At 42.2% G+C, this 24139-nt stretch overlaps 1 protein-coding gene across 1 annotated transcript in view; it reads right to left on the bottom strand.

Moving 5' to 3' along the window:
• Nucleotides 1-1092: 1092 nt before the first annotated feature.
• KMT2C (lysine (K)-specific methyltransferase 2C) overlaps nt 1093-24139 on the bottom strand; it is a 241372-nt gene continuing 218325 nt past the window's right edge. The window contains exons 45-59 of the mRNA XM_011984319.1: nt 22813-22954; nt 22518-22665; nt 20378-20556; nt 20127-20263; nt 18825-19074; nt 17578-17717; nt 17037-17144; nt 14172-15291; nt 12770-12906; nt 11336-11478; nt 10896-11064; nt 5835-5951; nt 5350-5423; nt 4958-5066; nt 1093-3081 (exon numbers count right to left, since the gene is read on the bottom strand). Coding sequence (XP_011839709.1) covers nt 2989-3081; nt 4958-5066; nt 5350-5423; nt 5835-5951; nt 10896-11064; nt 11336-11478; nt 12770-12906; nt 14172-15291; nt 17037-17144; nt 17578-17717; nt 18825-19074; nt 20127-20263; nt 20378-20556; nt 22518-22665; nt 22813-22954 — 3066 coding nt within the window. The 3' untranslated portion in view covers nt 1093-2988. The remainder of the gene's footprint in view (nt 3082-4957; nt 5067-5349; nt 5424-5834; nt 5952-10895; nt 11065-11335; nt 11479-12769; nt 12907-14171; nt 15292-17036; nt 17145-17577; nt 17718-18824; nt 19075-20126; nt 20264-20377; nt 20557-22517; nt 22666-22812; nt 22955-24139) is intronic.

Here is a 24139-nt window from a genome sequence, read left to right as displayed (position 1 = left end):
AAGACGGTTTTGAAATGGAAAATTGTTGAGCAATCTACATGCGAAACGCCTCAACTGCTGCCTGTCCTGACCATCGCCCAGCCCAGGGCGCCCCTCGCTGCTCCTGGGACTCGTGCGGAGCCCACTCAGCCTCTGTACACATGCTGGTGCCCACAGGCAGGCTGCCTCTTCTGGGCAGCACGTCGCCTCTGTGAAGTGGGAACTCAGCACCGTCCGGCAGTGGCTTCCTGCTGACCCAGGCGAGCTGAACCTGAGCCACTCACCCTTGCTTTTCTCTCATCTCACGTCTTGCCACTCTGTCCCAGCCATACCTGCCTTTCAGTTACTGGTGGCATCAGCCTCTTTCAGATCTCAAGGCTCCGGCATGAGTTGTCCCCTCTGCCAGGCAAGCCTCTGCCACGCTCCTGAGGCCAGCTCCTCTTCATCCTTCAGGTCTTGCTTAAATGTCACCTCCTTAGGAATGCCCCCATGGGACTCCCAGCCCACCTCCCATCTAAAACAGTCACCTGTTTTTGTCCTTTCCCCTCACTAGAAGGCAAGCTCCATGGTGGACTAAGAATGCTTGCTATTTTAGTGTTTGTCAAGTCCACGTTAAAAATCTGTCCTAGAAACTAAAGAGGATTCTGAGCAGTTTTTTTTTTAACCCCTTTATATTTAATATGTCAAATAATTCAATATGATAGAAAGACTACCACATAGAATAAGTCTGACAAGCTGCCTCAAAAAAAAAAAAAAGAAAAAAAAAAGATAGAAGAAAGAAAGAAAGAAAAAAACCACAACATAACGAAGACTAAATTTACCAATTAAACAAAAACAGGCTTTGAACAAGGCACCAAGGATATTCTGAATTTGGTAAACACCCTAGAAAGATACAGCAGTTCCCTTCTTTATTCAGTTGAAGGGAAGAAAAAGTGTCATAATTAGATTGAATTACGAATTTACATCTAAACTTCTGAAAATCTAAGAGAACCAAGTTGATTACATCAACACTCTCATTGTGAAAGATATATCAGATGGTCAGTGAACTTCAATCATCAATTTAAGAGCTCAAATTTGAACATGAGGAGTTAACACAGAAGCTCTAGGCAGCTCTTATAGATGTAAAATATTTTATTTGTAAATGGTGATCTTCTAAATCTGTGTCCACAAATTCCAAAACCCATAACACTCTGTATACTTCAAAAAATTCAATTTTTGCCAACATTAGATACTATTATACAGAACAGAAAACAACAAAAACCCGGTAGGACAAATACTGGTAGGATGTCAGGATATTGTACAAGAGAAGAAAAATATTCAGGAAACAAATTTCATACAGCTATTTATCAAGAGAAAAATATATACAATTGATTTATTCTGTAAGATAAAAATACATCATGCCATATACAAGTTCAGAACTGCATCACTGAATATACCAACAGTTTACAGTCCACTTGAATTGTGCACACAAAACTTCATTTTATACTTAGCCTGTGAAGTGTCAGTACCAGAATTTTAAGTACAAAATAAAAAGCTAACCTGGTTCAAAATGCTGATTAAGTTTCTACAAGCAAACACAAAACAGTGTTTTTTTAATTAAAGAAATGTAAACAAACAGTTCATACAAACACATTTTAAAATTACATCTTCCAAAAACCCTATTGCCAGAGTCCTGCAGCTGCAAGCATAGTCACATCTCCTCTTTTTTTTTTTTTACTTTTTCAAATTTTTGTGTTAAATAGAAGGCTAGAGGGTTAGATTTAAGTTTCTGCTACATGATCCTATTATGTTTACATGATTCTCTATGGCCTGAAACAAAGTTCTAATCAAAACTACTTTTGCTGAAGAAAAAATTCAGCCTCCATTTGGGTGTATTTTTAAGCAGTTATTCACAGTTATCACAAATTGTAAGCACAAAAAAACCTGACTGAAGAAGTAGGGATGCAACAATATAATATGAAAAAATTAGTTTAAATTACCAAAACAGCTATAAAAGTTGTAGCATACGCCCTGCTCTGTCAGAAGGAAGGTGTATAAAACCATTAAGTACTAAGAGACTGCAGTTTCCAAAAAACCCCAAACACTCTAGGTTGAAATTTTGGTTATTACATAATTATAATGGCATATTTTATAACACAAAATTATATTGTAACATCCCTATGAACATTTTATAAGCACCCGAGCCGCTGCAGAGCCTGGTAGCATTTGGTCAATAACTATGTTTATACTGTATTTTTTCTCAAAATATTTACATATCTGTACAAAGTAACAGGTTTGTTAGTTCTGCAGGGAACAGCAGCAGCTTGGCTTTCTTCTAACTTTATTTAAAAATAGCTTCATTCACTTATTCAATAATAAATACAAAAGTTTCTCTTATTTTACAGAAATCAAAAACTACAATAAACTGACTCATGGAATCAAGTATTTAAATGTATTTAGTGCAAGTTATTATCCCTTAGCTCTATCCCTAAGGAAGTCATTTCAGTACATTCCTTGTTCAGTGGTGTCTACTTTATTTAAAAACATTTTGAAGTTAGAGGGCCTGCCCCTTTTTAATAAGGCCGTGGCCAGCACTCTCTGTCCCCTTCGCTGGTGATTTCAGTCTTACATTCATAGGAAGGCCCCCGCCCGGGGCAGGGCAGCCATCGGCTCTTTGCCCCAGTAAAAGTTTCTCCTTAGTGAGACTAAAAAACCAAAACTACGAAACCCACCCACAAGGGAAAAAAAAACAAACAAAAAAAGAAAGAAAAGGAAAAGAAAAGAAAGCAAAGTGCTGGACTGTTCTGTAATTCTGTTTCACCTCGGCCACTTCAGGAGCGCTGCCTCCGTCAGCTTCCTCCTGGCGCTGCTCTAACCTAAAGGACTGAGGAAATCAGAACTCCCAGAAGCTTTTTCAAAAAGTCATAAAACAGAAAACAAAAATATCTTTCTGTCTGCAAAATTCCAATGGTGTGTTGAATCGCCTCTTCCTAGGGACAAGCCGCCCGCTGAGATAGCAAGGAATGCATTTCAGTTCATCCACTTCCGGCAGTTAACAGCTCCACAGTGACACGGAATCTTGTGCTGGTCATCTTCAAAGTCAAACTTATAGTCATAGCAGAGCTGCCCACGGCAAAGACACAGGGTAAGAAAGGACAGCAAGCAAGGAAATGGCGTTTCTGCCTCCTCCATCTCTCTTGCATTTTAAAACCAGCAAACAAAACAGATGTAAATGAAGGAAGACCTGATTTGTTGAGGTTCCATGGGACCCTGGGGGAACCCTGAAAAGAGACCCTGCGCGGGCACAGAGGACCTGAGGGAGGCAGTATTTTCAAACAGCCAGATCTGAGAAAGGGGAGCCGAACCGGAGAAAGCTGTATTTCTGTGACTTCTCATAATGCTGTCCCTGCAGGTAGATGGAGGGGACGGGAAGGGCAGCTGCTTTCCTGCCCCCCTCCCTAAACCCAGGAGGCTTTCACCTCCCCTCATTTGCTGAATGGGGCATGCAAGTGTGGGTGAGAGGAACTGCCCTTGCCAGCTAACACTGTTTTTCCTCTTTCCTTTTTCCACACTCAAGACTGAAAGGATGTCTTTCTATTTAGAGGTCACCAAATGAACATCTCAGACCAACCAAGGCAGGTGAGAGTCTGCATGAGTCCCACGGTACAAGCCTCACCGCGTGGCCCCTGCAACCCCCACCACCCCAGAGAGACCCGGCGCTGCGAAATGAAGGGGAGGACCAATAATTTCTAGGTCTCTTCTGATTGAAATTATTCTAGAACACTTGCTGGAAAGACCTTCTACACAGAAAGGAAAGAAACCATGTTTATTGAGTAGCTGTTCTTGGCAATGATTCCACTGCTTGCTTTCAGGTATCTGCTGAGTCCTTGTCCTTACAGGAAACTGGTAAGGAAATCATCTTCTCCGTCTTACAGAAGATAAAATAGGGGCTCAGATTAAACTATTGACTCAAGAATATCCAAGTAGGAAGGGGGCAGGCGGCCCTGGGCTCAGCTGAGTCTCTTCTGACCACCATAGTAGCCATCGGTTACTGGCACCATGCCAGGGCTCCCACACCCGGTCTCATTTACACGTTATTTTGAGATGTATAATGGGCCTTGGGTCTAGTCAGATCCTTATTCTTGACTAAGAAAGGAGATTCCACAAAGACCCAAAATACTGATAGAATCCCATGAAGGGATAGGAGCACCAACAAAGTCAAGTCACTCAGGTGCGTCACTCCCCAAATGCGGGACGTTCCCTGCAGAAGCCAAGCCTGCTGCTCAGTAGGCAATTCCAGAACCAAGGTACCTGAATCATGATGGGAAAGACCAAGTTGGGAAACAAATGCAGCAATTAAGGCCAATAATAATCCCAACGGGTGAGATGCTGGACCAGAGTCTCCTCTGAGAGCACAGAGACAAATGGCAAGCGTGGCACTCGGCATTTTGAAGACAACACACACCTGGACTGCTGGAGAATGTGTGGATGTGAGCACTTGGTTAAGCATGCACTGATCGTCAGCGTGAGCACACAATTCTCAGCAGCACAGCTGCCCAGATTTGCCGCCCATAGCCCAACAGCGCCATCCGCCCATAGCCCAACAGCGCCATCCCAGGAGCCACGGCCCTCGTGGAGATGGACGGGGATGCTCTTTAGAGAGGGGACGCTGCCAAACTGTCCAGGTTAAGGGGATAAAGAAGGATCCTATGGCACACAGAAATGGTACCACCTGGGTGCCACGTGGATGCTGAACCCATGGCACAGAAAGGAAGGGGGAGGTGACAGCAAATGCTTACAGAGCTGCCATGTGGAAGAAGGTGGAACTGGAATGCCTGAAGGGTGAAATATTACAGGGTGGGAACATCTGGCCTACTATACAGACAGTTTTTATCACAACAAAGAATTGGGAAACAAGTGAGCAAGTTACCTGTGTGAGGAGGAAACTATTCACCCAGGATCTAAACGACATGGCAGACACACTCTCTCAGACTCTTACCTCTTCTCCTTTCTGGATTCTCCGATTGGAGCTGATGATAATTTTGTGTCCTCTCTCAAAAGTCACCACTTCAGCCACACAATTAGGTGCACATGAATGGTTGATATACCTGCAAGCCACCATGTCAGAAAACTATATTGTAAAACAGCTAGAAGCAGGTTTTAAAACTTTCCATTTATTGAGAAAGCAGTTTTTGCTAATTAAATTTCTGTTTGCCCATTAGTGGAAGTACAAATATAAAATTTAACTAAAACTTCTCAAAACTCATTTGCTCTGAATTTTTAATCGCTGCCAGCCTGTAGTGAGAGCCTTTCTCCTGGCTTCAGCGTTCACTGCCCCAGCACTGGCCCCCTGAGCAAAAGCACTCCCCATCAGGTCCCTCGCTGCCTCACCTTGCAGGCCCTCCTGTGAGTGTCGCGTCAATCACGTGGTCGTTATCCATGCGGAACATGTACACACCACGGTTCTGAGGGAAAAGTCAGGCAGTCATCAATGTCGATCTGAAACTCCCCTCTGTGTTCCTATCCACACCAGGAGGACTCAGTCGAAACTGAACAGAACGGCACCCTGATCACCCTTACTGTGGATATTCTATTAGGCACAGATGACATTTACATGGCACAAATGGAAAGCATGAAATCAGCAGGTTGTGTGTGAAGCCAGGATCATTAATTTACAGTTATCTATCAGAGTAAACCATAACACCACTTGAAAGAGAGAAAACTGATAAAAATACAATAATATACAGACATTGCTTTTGTTTGAAGCTGGATGCAGCATGACAGGCTTCATTCTGCCTTTCAGGGTGTTTGGTTGGCATGGAGAAAGGGAGAGGGCGATGGTGCTGTTTATACAATCGCAGGGACCAGACACCTACCTGAGACTCATAAAGTTTCTCTTTTCTGTTTGCTACTTCATTTCGAATGATAGTCCCGATATACTCAATGACCATGGTGTGCTTCTCAATGTCTCTAGCAGCATACAGGCCCAGCCCCTTAAAAAAAAAAAAAAAAAGTGTTCATATACTTCCAATGTATTTGACAACAAATCTGTTTTCTCTTTCTCATACAAAGGTTTTACCCTTGGGTCTTCTTAGAAGCCATACTGAAGTTTCACTTGAACTCAAATCATTTTTGAATATGCTATTTTCTGAAATTTAAAAAATTGGACATTTTTACTACTTAAAACTAGGCCATCACTGGCTTCTTCCTATGTCTTTTTTAGCACTAAATTCTTAGGGTTTATGTACAAATATTGTGGCTTAGCTGTCTTACGTATTAGACTATCTAACCTTCCAGATTAGACAGCTGAGTTCCCACCAACTAAATAAGCTTATTGACTTGTGGTGTTTATTTTACCCCAATACTATTTCAAAACAGACATAATAAATTTAACAACACAGAAATCGGGCTAACTATAACCAATCACTGATACTGTAAATAGTATCTGAGTTTCCCAGGAGCCAGGGCAAAGAGCAGACACAGGAAACGTCACTCTGCTGTAAATACCAGGAACGTTGGAAACAAATGAAGCTCTTGGGGAAGGCAGATTTTTCACTAATACAAAATTCTGAGCCTGGGAAAGAAGTCTGAAATGGCTGAAATGGAAGCAGCTCTCACTGCGCAGCTTGTACTCCCGTGCTGGTGGCCTGCTAGGTGCACTATTTTAGGTTGGTAGCACTGCTTGTAGAGAAACATACTAAAAAACTGTGGGTCTTTCCCACACATAGTTGTATTTTCTTGTCCCAATTTTGGGTTTTTGCTCTTAATTCCGACTAGAAGGCAACTGAATGCAAAAGTACTAAACTAGATGTACTAGACTAGATGCAACTGAATCAGAAGTACTAGACTGGAATGCAATTCTAGAACTGAACTGAATTCTAGAATGTAGCAATCAACTGCATTCTAGTCGGAATTCCTAGGACCATGTGCTGCCCCAGCTGCGTCCTCATGAAGCACATCCGGGAGCACACGGTGGGAAGGGCCACGTGACTGACTTTAGTATGTGAACTGACTTACCCTCTGAACAATCATCTTTGGTTATCTGTTCTACTCCAGATACAACTCACAAGTGAATGAACCAGATAACACACTTAGCGTGTATGGAGATCAATATAGTGTGGTTTCAGAACAAACAAGATCAGTGGAAATGAAGAGATTCCAAATAGGCCAGGCGCAGTGGCTCACACCTATGATCCCAGCACTTTGGGAAGCCAAGGCAGGTGGATCCCTTGAGGTCAGGAGTTCAAGACCAGCCTGGCCAACACGATGCAACCCCGTCTCTACTAAAAATACAAAAATTACCTGGGCATGGTGGTGCGTGCCTGTAATCCTAGCTACCAGGGAGGCTGAGGCAAGAGAATTGCTTGAGTCCTAGAGGCAGAGGTTGCAGTGAGCTGCGATCATGCCACTGCACTCCAGCCTGGGCGACAGAGCGAGGCTCCAGAAGCTGAGGCATGATAATTGCTTTAATCTGGGAGGCGGAGGCTGCAGTGAGCTGAGATGGCACCACTGCACTCCAGCCTGGGTGACAGAGTAAGACTCTATCTCAGAAAAGAGAAATAGATCCCTGCATATATGAAAATTTAACATGTAGTAGTAACTGGTATTAACATTCAGTTTATAGTCTAGATTTTGTGGGGTTAAAAGAAGAAGAAAAAGGCTGGGCGCGGTGGCTCACACCTGTAATACCAGCACTGTGGGAGGCTCAGGTGGGTGGGTCACAAGGTCAGGAGTTTGAGGACCAGCCTGGCCAATATGGTGAAACCCTGTCTCTATTTTAAAAGAAAAAAAAAAAAAAAAAAAAAAAATTAGCCGGGCATGGTAGTGCACACCTGTAGTCCCAGCTACTTGGGAGGCGAATCGCTTGAACCTGGGAGGCAGAGGTTGCAGTGAGCCGAGATCATGCCACTGCACTCCAGCCTGGGTGACAGAGCAAGACTCAGACTCAAAAAAAAAAAAAAAAAGAAAAGAAAAATTCGGCCAGCCATGGGAGCTCATGCCTGTAATCCCAGCCCTTTGGGAGGCCAAGGCAGGTGAATTGCTTGAGTTCAGGAGTTCAAGACCAGCCTGGACAACACGGCAAAACCCCATCTCTAAAAAAATATTTTTTAAAAATTAGCCAAGTATTGTGGTGTGAGCCTGTAGCCCTAGGTTCTCAGGAGGCTGAGGTAAGAGGATTGCTTGAGCCCGGGAGATCAAAGCTGCAGTGAGCTGAGATTGCACCACTGCACTCCAGCCTGGGTGACAGAGTGAGACCCTGTCTCAAAAAAGAAGAAAATAAATCGGTTAAATATGAGTGGGTTACTTCTAAATGGCCCTTCAACAATTGGTTATCCAATGGAAGAAAATGAAATTATATTTTAAAAATTTTATGCAAGAAAAACTCTACAGTACATATACAATCTAGGGTCTTGACCAAGACTAGATGCAATAGAAAATTATGTATGTTTGTCTATATAAACATTAACTTTTACAAGAAAAAAGATGTCACACTTGCTGGTAGGCAAAGGGTATTTTGTAGGGGAAAATTCTGAACAGTGTAAACTGCTACAGATTGAAAAATGGACAAAGGATATGAATATGCAATTCCTAGGAAAGCAAATCCAAATGGCCGACATGAAGAGCTGCCTATTCAATTAAGGTAACAACATCAATCTATATTTATCAGGCCAACTGAACAAAAGAATAGTAACACCAACCACAAATGGGAAACAAGAAAACAGTCTCACATGCTGCAGGAAGAGGTGTGCAGCGAGGGCCTTGTTAGAAAAGCGGCAATATCTATTGAAATGAAAAGTTCACACACTTTTACACAGAAACCTTACTTTTGGGAATATAGCCCATAGGAGTGAACTATTAATTCATTTTGATATTTGTACAAGATATAGCAACAGTTTGTTATGAGAAAAATTATAAACACCATAGTAGTGCAATGGTTTAACTGCAGTTCATCAACACTATGGAACATCACATAGCCATTCAAGAGAATGACATGAAGCTACCTCAGCTGATGTAGAGGGACCTCTGAGTATTACGGAGAAAAGGAAGATGGAGAAAAAGAAATATAACATGATTCCATGTTTATATAGGTACATAAAAGTGTATATATTTCTAAGATATTAGCACAGAAAAACAGGATATGTATTAGATCATCCACGGGATCCCCAGGGAGGTGGGCAGATGGGAGGCTGGCAGGATGAAATGAGTAAACAGACAGAAACCAGAGCTCTCAAAAATGCTTCAGGTTCAAGATGACAGGTTGAACACAGTTAAGATATCCACTAAAATCACAGTAAAAGCACATTCCTCAAGAACACGAATGGGTGTAAGAGTGAATGGACTATTTAAAATGAAAAGTAATTGACTTAGCAGGAGAAAGCTACAACTGGAAGGAGGAGAGGCAAAGCACTAATTCACCTACAGAATCCGAGAAAGGCTCAACAGAAAGGGGCAACAGTAGAGAAAAAACAAAGATACTCCACTCATCACGTACAAACAGAATGCCAAACATCAAGATCAAGAGCAGAAAGGGCTCGTAGCTAATCTTTAAAAATGGACAAGAAAGATTAGCAGATAAAGTAGAGGAAGTCTCAGAAAGAACAGAGAGACGAGGAAACCAAAAACAGAAGGGGAGAAAGGATATAAGACACATTATTCTCTGGCATCCAGGGGGCCCCACCTCCAGAGCTGGATTCAGTAAGGCTGGGCTGGGGCCCCCAAACCTGTACGTCCTAACAAGCTCCCTGGGTGATGCTGCTGCTTCTAGTCTCAGGTCCACACTTCAAGATCCTGAATCTCAGGGGTCTTCGTGCAAACACAGAGGGAACAGAGGGGCAGAACTTGCAAAAGAATGAATACAAAACACATTTCTCAGACAGAAGCTCACGATGCTCCAGGTTGAAAGGGCTCATCAAGGGAGGAAAGCAATCAATAAAAAGACCTTCACTGAGGCATAGTTCCGTGAAATGTCCAAATATCAATACAGAGAAGATCCTACAAACATCTAGTGAGGAGTAAAAGGGTTCCGACAAAGGAACAAGAATCTGAATGAATATAGACAAAGGAATGCTGATCCAATTTATATGGTAAAGGTATTTCCCTGGCTGCTGAGAAGGAACTGGATGGGAGGAGACAGCCAGGCCTGGAGTGGTACAGGTAAGTGAGATGTGGATCAAGATAGGGCTGGGAACCTAAGAGTGGATCTGAGGGAATTTTTAGGAGAAAACAGAACTTGATGATGCTTTAGGTTTAATCTGGGGGTACTGAGACCAACGTACACAAATGGTGACATCACTGAGTAATCCAAGGAGCCTGTAGGATGGCGGGGTTTAGGAGCTGGACAAGTGTGACAAAGTAAGAGCTTTGTAATTCCATTCTGAGACATCCAAGGAGAAAAATGCTGAACAGGCATTTGGATATTTGGGTCTGCAACTCAAAGTATGGACTATAGGTGTAAACTCAAATGCTCAGCCTATACATGGCCTTACTTGTAAGACAGTCCACAGTCTACCAAAAAACGTGCAATGATTTCATGAAACAGTAGCTTCCAAAAGATAAGGTAACTTCCAAAATGGGTGTACCTTTTGAAAATATTTTCATTTGTATTTCTCTGAAGTGCTTGAAACAGCTCTACTGAGCACTCCACAAATCCAGAGTGTGCAAATTACAATGCTACCTGCCTCCCAGGAGCTCTCAACAAGATGCAAAGATGTGGATTCCACTGGTCTGCTTTCCATTTGGGGAAGCCAATCACTAAGTTCCAAGACTACAGATTAAATCCCTCGTGTTATGAAGGGACAGGATGTGAAGTGATTTTGGAAACAGGTTTCTGTCCGCGCAGCTATGTGAAATCATTTTCACATACTGGACGTCAACAGCTTCAGACTGCTAGACGCTACCCTGTCTCTCCACTTCCTGTACACAAAGTATTTCTTCACCTGAATCCGAGACCGTGCCAGATACACGTTGGATTTCCATTCAGTCTTCATCTTCCGGTACTGCGAGGACTTGGAGTGAACAAACTGTTTACTATAAGGTGCGTTCAGTTCTCCAGTGACTGTGCTCTGAAATGACTTTGAGGTGCTGGTGCTGTTTAAGGTGTGAGGCCTGCAGACAATGGCATATCAACAGGAAAAAAATAAAAGGAAAACTGAAGATACCTCTGAGTAATGCCCAAAACCAGGTTAATTCAAATTCTTACTGACAGAAACATACATGGAAAGCTGCCTAGCAGAGACACACGGCGAGTTCTCTTATGTAATTGGGCACATACACAGCCAGACAGCAGGGTTTGTAAGCAGCAGACAAATCAAGCACAAGAAACCACTAATACGCCTAGAAACCCTGGGCTGTACTATGTGAAGTTAAAACAAAATACCTTAACACAAACCTCTTGACATGGGCACTCATTTTAGGTTCAGAACGGGCACAACCTGTGGGGTTAACGGCAAGAGGAAGTTCCATGAGAGGATTTCGGCCGTATCGGAAGGTATAGTTTTCACATGCCTCAACCCCAGGTAGCTGAAAAGAAGCAAAGTAGACACAAAGTCAACCCATCTGATGGAGACTACAGACAATCTCAAGCTGGTCAAAGGATGGCCCACGGCAGAAGTAACTCGTCAACATTTTCCTCGATACTAAAATGGTCTTCTAGCTTATGTTCACACTATCAGCCTGCAGGTAGATCTACTTAAATATGAGTAAGCAAATTCAGTTTCAAAGCCACACTTAGGTAAACCTGCCAAATGCTCCTTGAAGAAAAAGATTAGCCCATGCAACAAACACTGGCTGACCAATGTACATGCTTGTGTGATTTCAGGGTCTGCCTATTCCAATACCCACAACACAGGGCATGTAGTGATTCGCATTTAGTTCTTTCACCTGGATTAATGCCAACTTTTCTATCTCTGTCTGGAATTTTACAATTAAGAATAGCTTAAAAATCATGTATAAGGTTTCTTTCTTGATCATTTCTCACTTCTTTCAACTTGACTTTGATATGATGAGGTTGTCACACTCCATGTCCTGGGAACACAGAGCACAGGTGTTAACTCAAGGTTTACTCAAAGTAATTTACATGTTAAACGTCTTTTCTGGAAGACATTGCTTGTGAAATTTATTTCTCTACAGTCATAAAAGATAAGCATCATTTAGGCAGGGCCATTCCAAAGAAAACAATTAGGCACATTACTCAGTGGCTTTTGGGGTTTCCTCTGCTTCTCCAAAGAAAACACACCAATGATATTTTTATTCTTGAAAACAACGCCTTAGAATCATACAATTTTCTAAAACTATTGTGTAGATGTGGTTCAGTTAGACTCACTGCCAAACAGGCTTGTAATCTTTTAAGCAAAGAGATGTCAGAGGACATAAATCAGTGCTGCTGCCATCTACTGCCCTCTAGTGACTTCACCCTAGGAAGAGGGCAGGAGAGTGGCCATAAATTCCTAGTGTCAGGAAATGGGCACACTGACATTCTGAGGTGGGAGCAACTTTAGAAAGGCAAGGGAAGAGGAGAGTGTCCTCACCCATCCAGCACACCCAGAAGATGTGACAAGCCTGGTGTCCTTCACCCCTGCTTGCCTCCAGCCTGGAAAAGAACCTTAAGTTTGTTAACTACCTCACTGGGTGAATACCACGTACTGAGTTCTCCCGATAAATCACCAATGCCTTGTTTCCTCTAAGACAAACGGGTTAATCCACAGGCTAAGTCACTTTCTGAAGAGTACCATAAATGTTACAGCATGTGTTCAAGAGGTCACACTGAATTAGGAAAGCAATTCCAACCTCAAAGCCTGACCAAGACACTCACTGATTCCGCTATGCGTGCCACTGCAGAGACGGTCAGGCCAAACAGATCCTCTCCTTTTAAATATGCTGGGAAAAGCTGGAGCATTTCAGACTTTTTTCTCACACATGCCACAGGCTCCAGTATCTTATCCCAGACACCTACACAGGGACAAAAACATAATTTTTATGGGAAATAGGATACAGTATAAAAAACAAGAGCAAAATGAAGAATAACCACTCACAAAGATTTACTAATTTCCAAAAAAATCCTGTTGGGCAATAATCTAATAAGTCTGTTTGGTAATAATCTAATGAATCTGTTTATTAAATGGCAGCGATTTATTTTAAAGACCTAAATTTTGGAGAAAATAATAGATTAAGGACATTAAAGTGGAAAAATTTAATATAACTGAAATTCATGCAAACAGTTCATTACTTTCATACTGGCCATATAACGTATCAGATTATAAAATGATTAGTCTAATTGGTAATGTCTATAGGTATGTTCCTTTCCCCCTCAGATTTAAAATGTTAAATTGATATCTTCTTTGGAATTATCTTTAGAGCATTTTCAGACTTTTTTTTTTAAGTGCTAAACTTAAGAAAGCAGCTCTACATACTTTTGTTTGTGTACTTTCTACATAAGCAAAAGTGGCAATCTAGACTTAACCACGGAGGTCCAGACTAAGTGTTTAATTTCCATCTCTAAACTGAAGTAATATCTGATGCTAAGATAAGACAATGTATACAGTATGGTTTAGATGTCATTCCTGCCTTCTAGAAGCTGACTTTAAGAAAAAGGGGGTCCCCGCGGGGTGCAGTGGCTCACGTCTGTAATCCCAGCACTTTGGGAGGCTGAGGCAGGTGGATCACCTGAGGTCAAGAGTTTGAGACCAGCCTGGCCAACATGGTGAAACCCCTAAAATACTAAAAATACAAAATTAAAAACTACTAACAACACAAAAATTAGCTGGGCATAGTGGTGCATGCCTGTAATCCCAGCTACTCGGGAGGCTGAGGCAGGAGAATCGCTTGAACCCGGGAGGTGGAGGTTGCAGGGAGCTGAGATCGCACCATTGCAGGCTAGCCTGTGCAAATAGAGAGAAACTCCATCTCAAAAAAAAAAAAAAAGGAAAAAGGAGGTTCCCAATGCAAATGACAGGCAACCTTTATCTACAAATCATTCTCACATTTACTTCACCAACTCTTATGTTCAAAGATATACTGACAATGAAAGCCTTTAGACAACTGTATAGCAGAGAGAGCAAGGTGTGAGAACACGAAGACTGGCATTTGTAAATGAAAAATACACATTATAAAATATAACATGAACACGAGACAAACATGAAAAACTGACAAAATGCATTCGTTAGGCCTGACATCAGAGGAAGCAGTCTGCACAGCATGTGAATGGCAGACGTTACCTTTAGGTGAGATGTCACTTAGAACCAGGTCTTCATGGCCTTGTTCCACAATCCTGATGACAAACACCGGGCGCCCGTCCTTCTCCTCAATGGAGCACAGGTAGCGGCAGCGCCTGTTGGCATAACGCGTGCTCCAGTACAGCCGGCTGGCTTCATAGCCCACAGGGAAGAGTGCTTTAGGAGAATGGAATGCTTGCATCTGCTGTGGAAGCAGCTGACCGATTGTGTGGAAGATGAGGCTACCCACGCGAAAGGTATGGTCCCGTTCTCCTCGTTGCACGATGCTAGCAATCTGTCGCACCTCATCACGCTGAACATAGACCCTCCTGAAGACTGCAAAGTAACTTAATTCTTGCTCATGAATTCCCTTTGGTTTGTGCATGGGGCAAAGCATAGTTTTGTCCTTAAAAAACATGCATTGTGCTTTAATGGCGCAAGTAAAGTGATAAATGTTGGTGCATCGAAATCTGTGGCATCCACTAGTGGCACCTGTCTTGTGACAGAAGACGCATTTCATTTGTAGGCCTCTCCTCAGAGCTAGCTCCACATTTATTAAGGCACCAGCCTGAGTCTCATAGACCTCCGTGGACCACAGAGCGCAGTTCAAGTGGACCCACAGATCCAAGTCAAGGTTGAGTAGCCTTGCTGGTCCATCTGTCAATCCATCACCTTCTTCATGACAAAAGCAACATTTCCGATAGTCTTTGGGCACAGGATCAGGTTTAAGGGAAGTGCCCAATTTCTTCAGAAATTCATCTATTTCATCCTCACAAGGTGGTTTAAATGTCCCCTTAGGGATTACAATATGAATGCTCCACTTCTTCCATTTCATTCCTCTCCATTTTTTATTCAGCGGCCTACAGTCTTCAAACCCACCATGGACAGTTCTTAGCCGAGGCTTCAGCTTGACTGTTACCTTCAGCTCATCTGGCTTGGCCTCTACTTTGGCTGCTTCAAAAGCAGGAGGGAAGGCGATAGGCGGTGAGGCAGGGGGAGAAGCTTTCTCCTGGAGCTCAGGGAGACAGTGCACATCCAAAGTGGAGATGTTGTTGCTGTACTGATGAAATGCTTTGGAAGGCGTTTCTCTCATAGGTGATTGTGGCAATGAAGGAATGGATTCCTGGGCAACAGAAAGAAACCATGACAAAGAAAAATAATTCACAAGCCCAAAAAGCAATTCTTGTTAAGAAACTGAGCAGTATGACTGAAGAGGATGTGTGACGTGAGGGGCAGAGGGAGAGTCAGCAGTAAGTGCTGGGGCTCACGCATCGCAGAAACTGACCATGCTCTAAGGTGCACAGGGATAGAGAACGGGTGACGGCAGCTGTGCCGCATCCTTTCCAGGCCTTTTCCACAAAGCCATAATTCTGGAGAATATTCTGTTCTTATACTTTCTGGGACAATCCCCTTTCTAACTATATTAAAACCAGGAAAAGAAAGAAAGAAAAAAAAAACCACAATGCTTTCAGAAGAACTAATATAATTTGTACAACGGAACAGTGTTTTTTGTTTAACCAAATAAGAAGGCTGCAACATCACTTCTTGAGAGCTTATCTCCTCTCTAAAATTCACATCTGTTAATCTCAGGCTTAATCAACTGGTGTAAATGTCAGAGAAAGGGAAGGAGCCCCTGTCAACAAATGAATCATATTAACTTTTCTCTGAGGCTTCTCAGCTCTGATCTGGCTGCTGAAAGAGTTGAGCTGAGAGGAAATCTCCAATAGCTTATTTACTTTATGGTACAGAGTATCATAAACTAATAAAAACCAACCCATGGGGGCTGCCCTCTTTTCACATGCCCCAATCCTGACAAGGTACCTGAAAAAAGACATGCCTCACACCAAATCAGGCAGGGACTGCAATCAACTTAAACTATATGGTGAAAAAAACCTCCTTGCATTTAAGCTGATACATTTTAAGTCTAAATTTATCTGTCACATAGCTTGGATTTTATTACAGGCATACTATACACAACTACCTGTTAGAAGGAAGTCTTCAGAATGTTCTTCTGTGAAAGACATACTAGAGCAATAACCTGGATGGAGGACTGACTGGCAGTAATAATGTAAAGGAAAAGCTTCCTTCAAAACATGATTACGAACATATCATTTGTGTCAACTGTTCAGTTGGACACACTCAAATTACACAAAATTAAGTAAAGCAGACCTCTTTCACCATACTGTGAGCAAAATGTTTTCTCTTAAAATGCACACAAATAGTCTTAAATTTTATCTTTAAACAGGTTTTCCTATCGGGGTAACATCAATAGAAGTAATTTTAAAATACTGATTAAGATATTTACGGCTAGGTGCGGTGGCTCACACCTGTAATCCCAGCACTTTGGGAAGCCGAGGTGGGTGGATCACAAGGTCAGGAGTTGAAACCAGCCTGGCCAACATGGTGAAACCCCATCTCTACTAAAAGTACAAAAATTAGCTGGGCATGGTGGCGCGCACCTGTAATCCCAGCTACTCGGGAGGCTGAGGCAGGAGAATCGCTTGAATCGGGAGGCGGAGGCTGCAGTGAGCCGAGATGTGCCATTGCCCTCCAGCCTGTGGGACAGAACGAGACTGTCTCAAAAAAAAAATATTAAACTGGTAAAATTAAAGATTTTAGTATTAGTGTTCTATTTACTTAACTTTTAAAAAGTAACTCTGCCCACTTTTGTCAAATAACTAGGTTGAAAGGGCAGCACGACTCAAGGCTCTCCACACCTTCTCCTCCTCTGCCGCGACAGCATCTGCCTTGGATTTCCCACACAGAGCTCCATGAAGGCAGGGACACATCTGTTTATTCACTCCCACATGCCCAGAACAGAAATCACTTCTCATACATTGTTATCAGCTGAGATTATCCTCATCTCACCTTGTTTTCTGAGTTTTTTGCTTGTGCAGTTGATGAATAAAGAATAAAGCAGTTATTACTACAAAAAACAATATCCTTCTCTACCCTCTTGGTGCTTTCTCGGGGATCCTGAAAAGCAAAGAGAAATGTGTGGGAATCTCAGCAAGTCAAAATTTAATAAAAACAGGATCTATACATTGTTTTTATGTTATATTCAAAAGCGACAGTGATTCTTTATCTTAATAGCAGAAAGAAAACTATGTCCCAATATTTAGCATGTGATAATTTAGCTAGGGAGAAAATAAACGTACAGAACCAAACTATGTGGTCCACAGTTCACTCTATTTAAAATATGTAGTCCTCATAATATTCCATTTAACAGCCTGTTGTAGGTCTTTGGTGTTCAGCTCAAGCACGTCTAACATATGCTGATGCCACCACCAGGATCATGTGTCCATCACACCACCATAAGTGGTGTCTCTCTCTGATGTTGGAAGAGACACTGCCAAGGACAATTTCGCTGGAGGCAGGAGGTGGGGTCATAAAAGGAATAGCAAAGTACCTTGTTCAAAAGGGTCAGATCTTTGAAAGATTTCCGCACACCACTTCCAAGAATAACCACTTTACAATGACAACACCACTGTGGTCTGAGTGCTGTGCTTTCTGCAATACCATGACTAGAATCCTTATATCCAGAAAGACCTAAAGGCAATCAACTTTTGTTAGTAATTAAAACTGACTAATGACACAAGGTGGCACATGGTGAAAAATTATGTAACATCAACTCATTACAACATGGTTCATTAACTTTACATTATTCTTTAATTAATTAAAAAAACTTATCTTTTAAGCAATGGTTACAGAGTCAATTATCTGACACTAGGGCTGAAATAAAGAAACATTCCTATTCTCAAATAGCCGGGAAAACAATGGCAGTATAAAAGAAGAATCTAATTAAACTAAGTCGCCAAGAGAGATTACTATTCAGTCTAAGTGCAAAGTAAGACAGAGGGGGAAACAGATATTACTTTTGCTTGCAGGTTAAGATGGTAAAAAAACATTTTATGAAAGATACAATAATAAATGTGTAAGAGTCTTAAGTAAGTGTGACTTACAGAGTCAGAAATGAGGAAAGAGCCAAGGCCAACGATAAGAAGGTCAGGAATTAGAAAGCATCATTCAGGTGCAGTGTGAAGGCAAAAAAGAACAGGGAAAAAGTGACAGAAACAGCTAGAAGCCAAGAGGAGGAAGCCAGGGCCTGGACTGAGTATGCTTGTAAGACTGCCAGCAAAGCAGGAAGGAAAGCGACATCATGGTTGGTCTAAGGAAGTTGTTCCATTCTCAGAGATGGGAGGCATGAACACCTCTGTGGGAAGAGAAAGGCCCTGTAGAGCTGGTGCAGAGGTAAAACAAGAGGGAGGTGAGGATGGAAAGCGGAGAACGGGAAACAGAACCCACGTCAGGTCGCCAGCTCCATCTGTACCAGGTGGCCCAGGCGCAGTGGGATGGGGGTTGGGAGGCAGGAAGAACAAAAGCTGCTCAAGGGCAAGCCCATCACAGGCTACTTCTGGCAGCCTGCGCAGATGGCTGGCACCCACATGGTGACAGCATGACGGAATACACAGGCCAAAGCACCAGAGGTCAAATCACACCACAGAAAACAGAACACCCACACATGGTGAGTTCACCAAGGACTATACACCAGCATGTTACCTGTCCATAGTTAAAAGATAATCGGTATCTCGAAGAGTAAGCTTAACTTTTGAATCAGGAATGGATATGGGGTTAACAAAAAGCTCATTAGCTCACCATTGCTTGTTGGAGGAAATGGTACATTAGGCTGCTTCAGCCGGTAAGAGCTCACTAATCTGGGAGGGTTTGCAGATCCTGGCGGAGGCCCACGGAGAAGTAAATGCTGTCGATACTCCAAACCCGGGTTGATTCTGTGGCTACTGACCAAACCCATGGATGGGACATCTGGAGCATTGCTAACCTCATAGCTGTTAGGGATTCGGACGTGAAGAAGGTCGGAAAACGCAGCCACAACACTACTAATGTTCTAAAACCAAATGCAAATGCTGTGTTATTCACCCAGAAGGCAACAGTGAACCACTGAAGAAAAATACACACTTAGGATAAATCCTCTTTGCATGATACATAGATTCTAAGAAAATCCAACAAATTTTATTTAGACTCAAAGAGTCTCAGGAAAAAAATTAGCTCTAACGAACCAATATCCAAAAAAAACAAAATTTATGAACAGAAATCCTCTTAAAGGGATTCCAATTAACATTAAATATCTAGGAACACATTAAACTATTTTAGGTATTGTAACATCGGACAGGCCCGTCAGTTCCCACAGGTGGTCAGAAAGCTTACTTCCATGGGCTTCCCTCCAGCTCTGGCCAAATGTGACACAACCCATAAGAACAGACAAAGGTCTTGCTATTGCTGTATTTTGTTGATAACCAAAATATCACATCATTGGACTTTAGTTTGGTCTCTACTGAAATGTCTTCACAGAATTCAGAGTTAAAAAAATAAAAAATCCTCAGCAAATTACTAGTGTCTGATACAAGCAGATGCTACTTTAAGAACATTTCTATTGCTTCTGCAAAACTGTTATTGTTGATAAAGTTCTTTTTCATTAATTTTCTTCTCTGTTAATGGTTATAAAGAAGTTTTTCTCTGAGCTGGACATGACGGCTCACACCTGTAGTCCTAGCTACTGAAGAGGCTAAAGCAGAAGGATGACTTCAGCCCAGGAAGTTTGAGGCTGCAGTGATCTATGACTGCGCCACTGCACTCCAGCCTGGGTAACAGAGGGAGACCGTGTCTCTATTTAAAAAAAAAAAAAAAGAGTTCTCTGAAGTATACGTCCTTTAATAAGAAAATATGAGCTCTAATTTCCCTTTTTACTTGACGTAGGCTGAGACCAATTCAGTGACAAAGGATGGCACTCAAAGGCAGGTGGGAGGTCTGCAGTGAGCATCAGCCCTGCTCTCTGACCCTTCATCCTCGGTGATCCTGTTGTGTGTGTTTCACGGTAGACACCTGACCCACCTTTTAAAATTGGGGACATACTGTTTAAGAAGTCATTTAATCTTTTACCTCAGCAGCTGTAGGATGCAGAGTAATTGCTACAGATATAAGACCCGATCTGGGACCATTTGGGGAAGAATCAAAAGGTGATGCAAAATATAAAGTGCCTGGCTCAGTTTTGATGTCATTCCTTCTTGATTCGGAACCTTAAAAAAAGAGAGGGAAAAAAGTGTTAATAATGGATTTTCAAAATCAAAATATTTACATTGGTAAACTGTCATAGTGTAAAGGGAAATAATAAGGTTAAGTATTTTTCTTACTTTTCCCAGCAGTGCTAGGAAGAATTGGAATGATGGGGGATGGCACCGGTTCTGGAGGCTCCTCCTTGACCAATGACAGATCTGGGTACCTGCTCACTTCTACCCCAACCACACTCTCAGGAGAGGACGAGGGAACAAAACTGTCAGGAGTGTCTCGATCACCACAGTGATCCTGTATCCTGAAAAAAATAAACACACCATCAAAGTGTGCAAATCCACCCGTGGGGGCTTCCTGTGCCAACCCTGCTGACATCTATGAGTACAGCTGTAAGGACACTCTGGCAGCAGCACCTATACGATGCACAGCAAATGAATCAGCTCAGAGCCACACTGGGAAGAAAATACAAGAACAATATTTAGCTACAAAATAATCTAAATGGTATGCTTCCTTTTAAACAAAGCTTCAGCACCAAAGTTTGAAGACCTGCCAAAGAGGAAGATGTTCTGATTAGCACATAACACAGAAAGCATCAAAGCCCCTTTTCAAAATCCCAGATCGTTGAGCCTACGGCAGCACTCCTGTAGCTTGAAAAGGAAAGAGCTGCTGGTTGGATTTAACTAAAAAGGAAGACTTTAAAAAGATCTTAAAAAGGAAACAGCAGTCCAAGCACATATGCAATGGTCACACCTGCACACACCAGACCGGGAAAACAGCCGTCCTACCTGCACACGCCTGACCGGGAAAACAGCCGTCCTACCTGTACACACCTGACTGGGAAAACAGCCGTCCTACCTGCACACACCTGACTGGGAAAACAGCCGTCCTACCTGCACACGCTTGACCGGGAAAACAGCCGTCCTACCTGCACACGCCTGACCGGGAAAACAGCCGTCCTACTGCACACACCTGACCGGGAAAACAGCTGTCCTACCTGTACACACCAGACCGGGAAAACAGCTGTCCTACCTGTACACACCGGACCGGGAAAACAACCGTCCTACTGCACACACCTGACCGGGAAAACAGCCGTCCTACCTGTACACACCTGACTGGGAAAACAGCCGTCCTACCTGTACACACCAGACCGGGAAAACAGCTGTCCTACTTCACACACCTGACTGGGAAAACAGCCGTCCTACTGCACACACCTGACTGGGAAAACAGCCGTCCTACTGCACACACCTGACTGGGAAAACAGCCACCCTGCTTCACACAGCTGACCGGGAAAACAGCCGTCCTACTGCACACACCAGACAGGGAAAACAGCCGTCCTACTGCTGCTCTTTACACCGGCAAGACGGGAGAAAGCTTGGCCATTGACTTCATCGGCCCTTATTTTTCTTAACTGATTTAAGTGAGGTGAGAAAAACAAAAGACTGGTCCCTCCTATTGAGTTCAAGTTCGAGTCTACCAGGGCAATTGTGAGGTCTCAGACTGAGTCACAGAACAACCCTGTGGAGCTGCTGTCTCCCACTCCTCATGCAGAGAAGTTGCTGTCATGCAGGAGACCCAAGAAAGGCTGACCTGCTGAGGTACAGTAGAAAGGGGACCTGGCTCCTCAATCCGGACAGATTATTCTCCACTTTGGTCCATAGTTTCCCCATTAATAAAGTAAGGGACTTAGGTTAAATAAATGTCTGATCAAAGAGAGGGTAGTGGGCAGATTTTCCAAGGAAGAGAGAATTATTTGATGATGATGTAAGAACCCTCTGGATCTAAAGAGTTGGGCAGCAATTATCTACTAAGGGAACTTGATTCTCCCCAATGAGAATCTTACAGTTAAAGAACTGACACAAAGAGGTTAAACCCCAGACAGTTCTTAAACTCTCTTCCACAACAGCATTCTCTGATATCAGCAACTTCTGCTCTTTCATTTTAGACACCTACAAACAACACTAAATCGCATTAACAGCCTTTAAAGGACAATGATCTCTGAAATATGTTGCATGGAGATTTTCCATTGCCTTAATGTCTATTAGATTATTGTCATGTAACTCTCTATAGGATGTAAGCTTAAAAAAATGCAAACTAATTATGTTTAATGGTAACAATGTCTTAAAAACTTTAAATCCTGAAGATTCATCAAATTTTACTCCTCAAATGTTTTTACATGCTATTCCTAAAGACATTATGCCACATACATACTTTTTTTAAAAAAAGAAATAATTAAGAATTATTTGAGAAGAAAATAACCTGTACCTTAATTCTTCCTGATTGTTGTGAGGTGGTGTTGGGAGGGAGGCTGGCACATCAACTGTCTTGGGGCCCTGAGCAAGCGCTCGGGCCAACAAGTCATCCTGGGGTCTGAAAGGCAGCTGAAATGGTTTAGGTCCTAGAGTTTTGGTAACTGGAAAAGCAAAAACACAAAACCATAAATACATTTAGTCAACATTGATAAATAGGTAGAACTTTACAATTATATTGCCATTTTACAATACACAACTGGCAGAGGTACATTTCTCCGAGGTGTGAAATTTGGAGGCTATAATCATACCTTCGTGGCTCACTAACACTCCGGCTTTTCCAGCAAGTTCTTCAGTTGTTGCAAAACCATTGGCCATCTTCTGACAAGCCATAGGAGGTGGTGTAGGAGGAAGAGAGGCAGGGGGTGTTGGAGGATTACTTAAATTATTCTGCTGCAGGAGACCAAAAAATTTAAATTATATGCTACTGAGCAAATATGCAATGACCTTGCTAAAACTTAGTTCTGCACATAGAAGCAAGGCTACAGAAATGTAATCAAGAGGTACCTTGCACACTAAGAAAAATAATACATACAAGGCCAGGAGGCTTCTTAGTGGAACAGATTCTCGTGATTTTATGGACATATCAACTTGCTTACTTTATCCAACTTGACTACTTAAGCTCTGAAATTAAGAAGCTAATTTTCTTTATACCTGACTTTATTTATGCAATTCTTCAAGTTTCATGGCTATAGCTAGTGAAGGATAACTTTAAAATGCAATCAATAAGTTGCAAACAATTATCAAAATTTCCTTTAAGTTATCATTAAGATACGTCCCAGTTCTACGAAAAACTTAAGAATTTCTGGTCTTAAACTTGTAATACAACTCACATCCGAGATATGAGAATCTGGATTGACTAAGACCTTTAAAAGAAGCAACAGTAGTAATACTAAAGTAACAAAATCATTAATGTAGTTCCTCTTCAGACACCTCTCCCAGCTTCACAGTTACCACCAAGTTGTCATTTACTGATTGATTGGTTTCTCAAGGAGAGAGTTGGAATCTACCAATAACACCATGTCAATCAAGTGCAAGGTGAAATTACAAATTTTGTAAAGATAAAGAATTTCATGATGATAAAGTAAGGTTGGAGAACAGCTTATGCCAGAAGAAAAGATACTTGTAAGAGTTAAGATAGGTTTTTTTTTTTTTTGGAGACAGAGACTTGCTCTGTCACCCAAGCTGGAGGGCAATGGCGCAATCATGCTCACTGCAGCCTTGACCTCGGGGCGTGGTGCTGCATGCCTGTATTCCCAGCTACTTGGTAGGTTGAGGCACTAGAATTGGTTGAATTTGGGAGGCAGAGATTGCAGCGAGCTGAGATTGCACCACTGCAATCTGGCCTGAGTGACAGAGCGAGACCCTGCCTCAAAAATAAAAAATAAAATAAAATAAACCTACAATAGTCTAGGAATTAGTTGTAATACCTAAATTATTAGATGAGATACATTTGAAATTGTTTAATTTCATTTTTCAAGGTAAAATACTAACCTGCTTTTTAAAAATCCCCACCATTTATAATGATTTTGAATTCATTTTAGGAGTTAATAAAGGTTATAAGGAAATAAGGATTTC

This window comes from Mandrillus leucophaeus, unplaced genomic scaffold (assembly GCF_000951045.1).
Source record: "Mandrillus leucophaeus isolate KB7577 unplaced genomic scaffold, Mleu.le_1.0 Scaffold266, whole genome shotgun sequence".
Taxonomy (NCBI): Eukaryota; Metazoa; Chordata; class Mammalia; order Primates; family Cercopithecidae; genus Mandrillus; species Mandrillus leucophaeus.
Note: the sequence above shows the minus strand (reverse complement) of the source record. Positions and strands in the feature narration are given on the sequence as shown.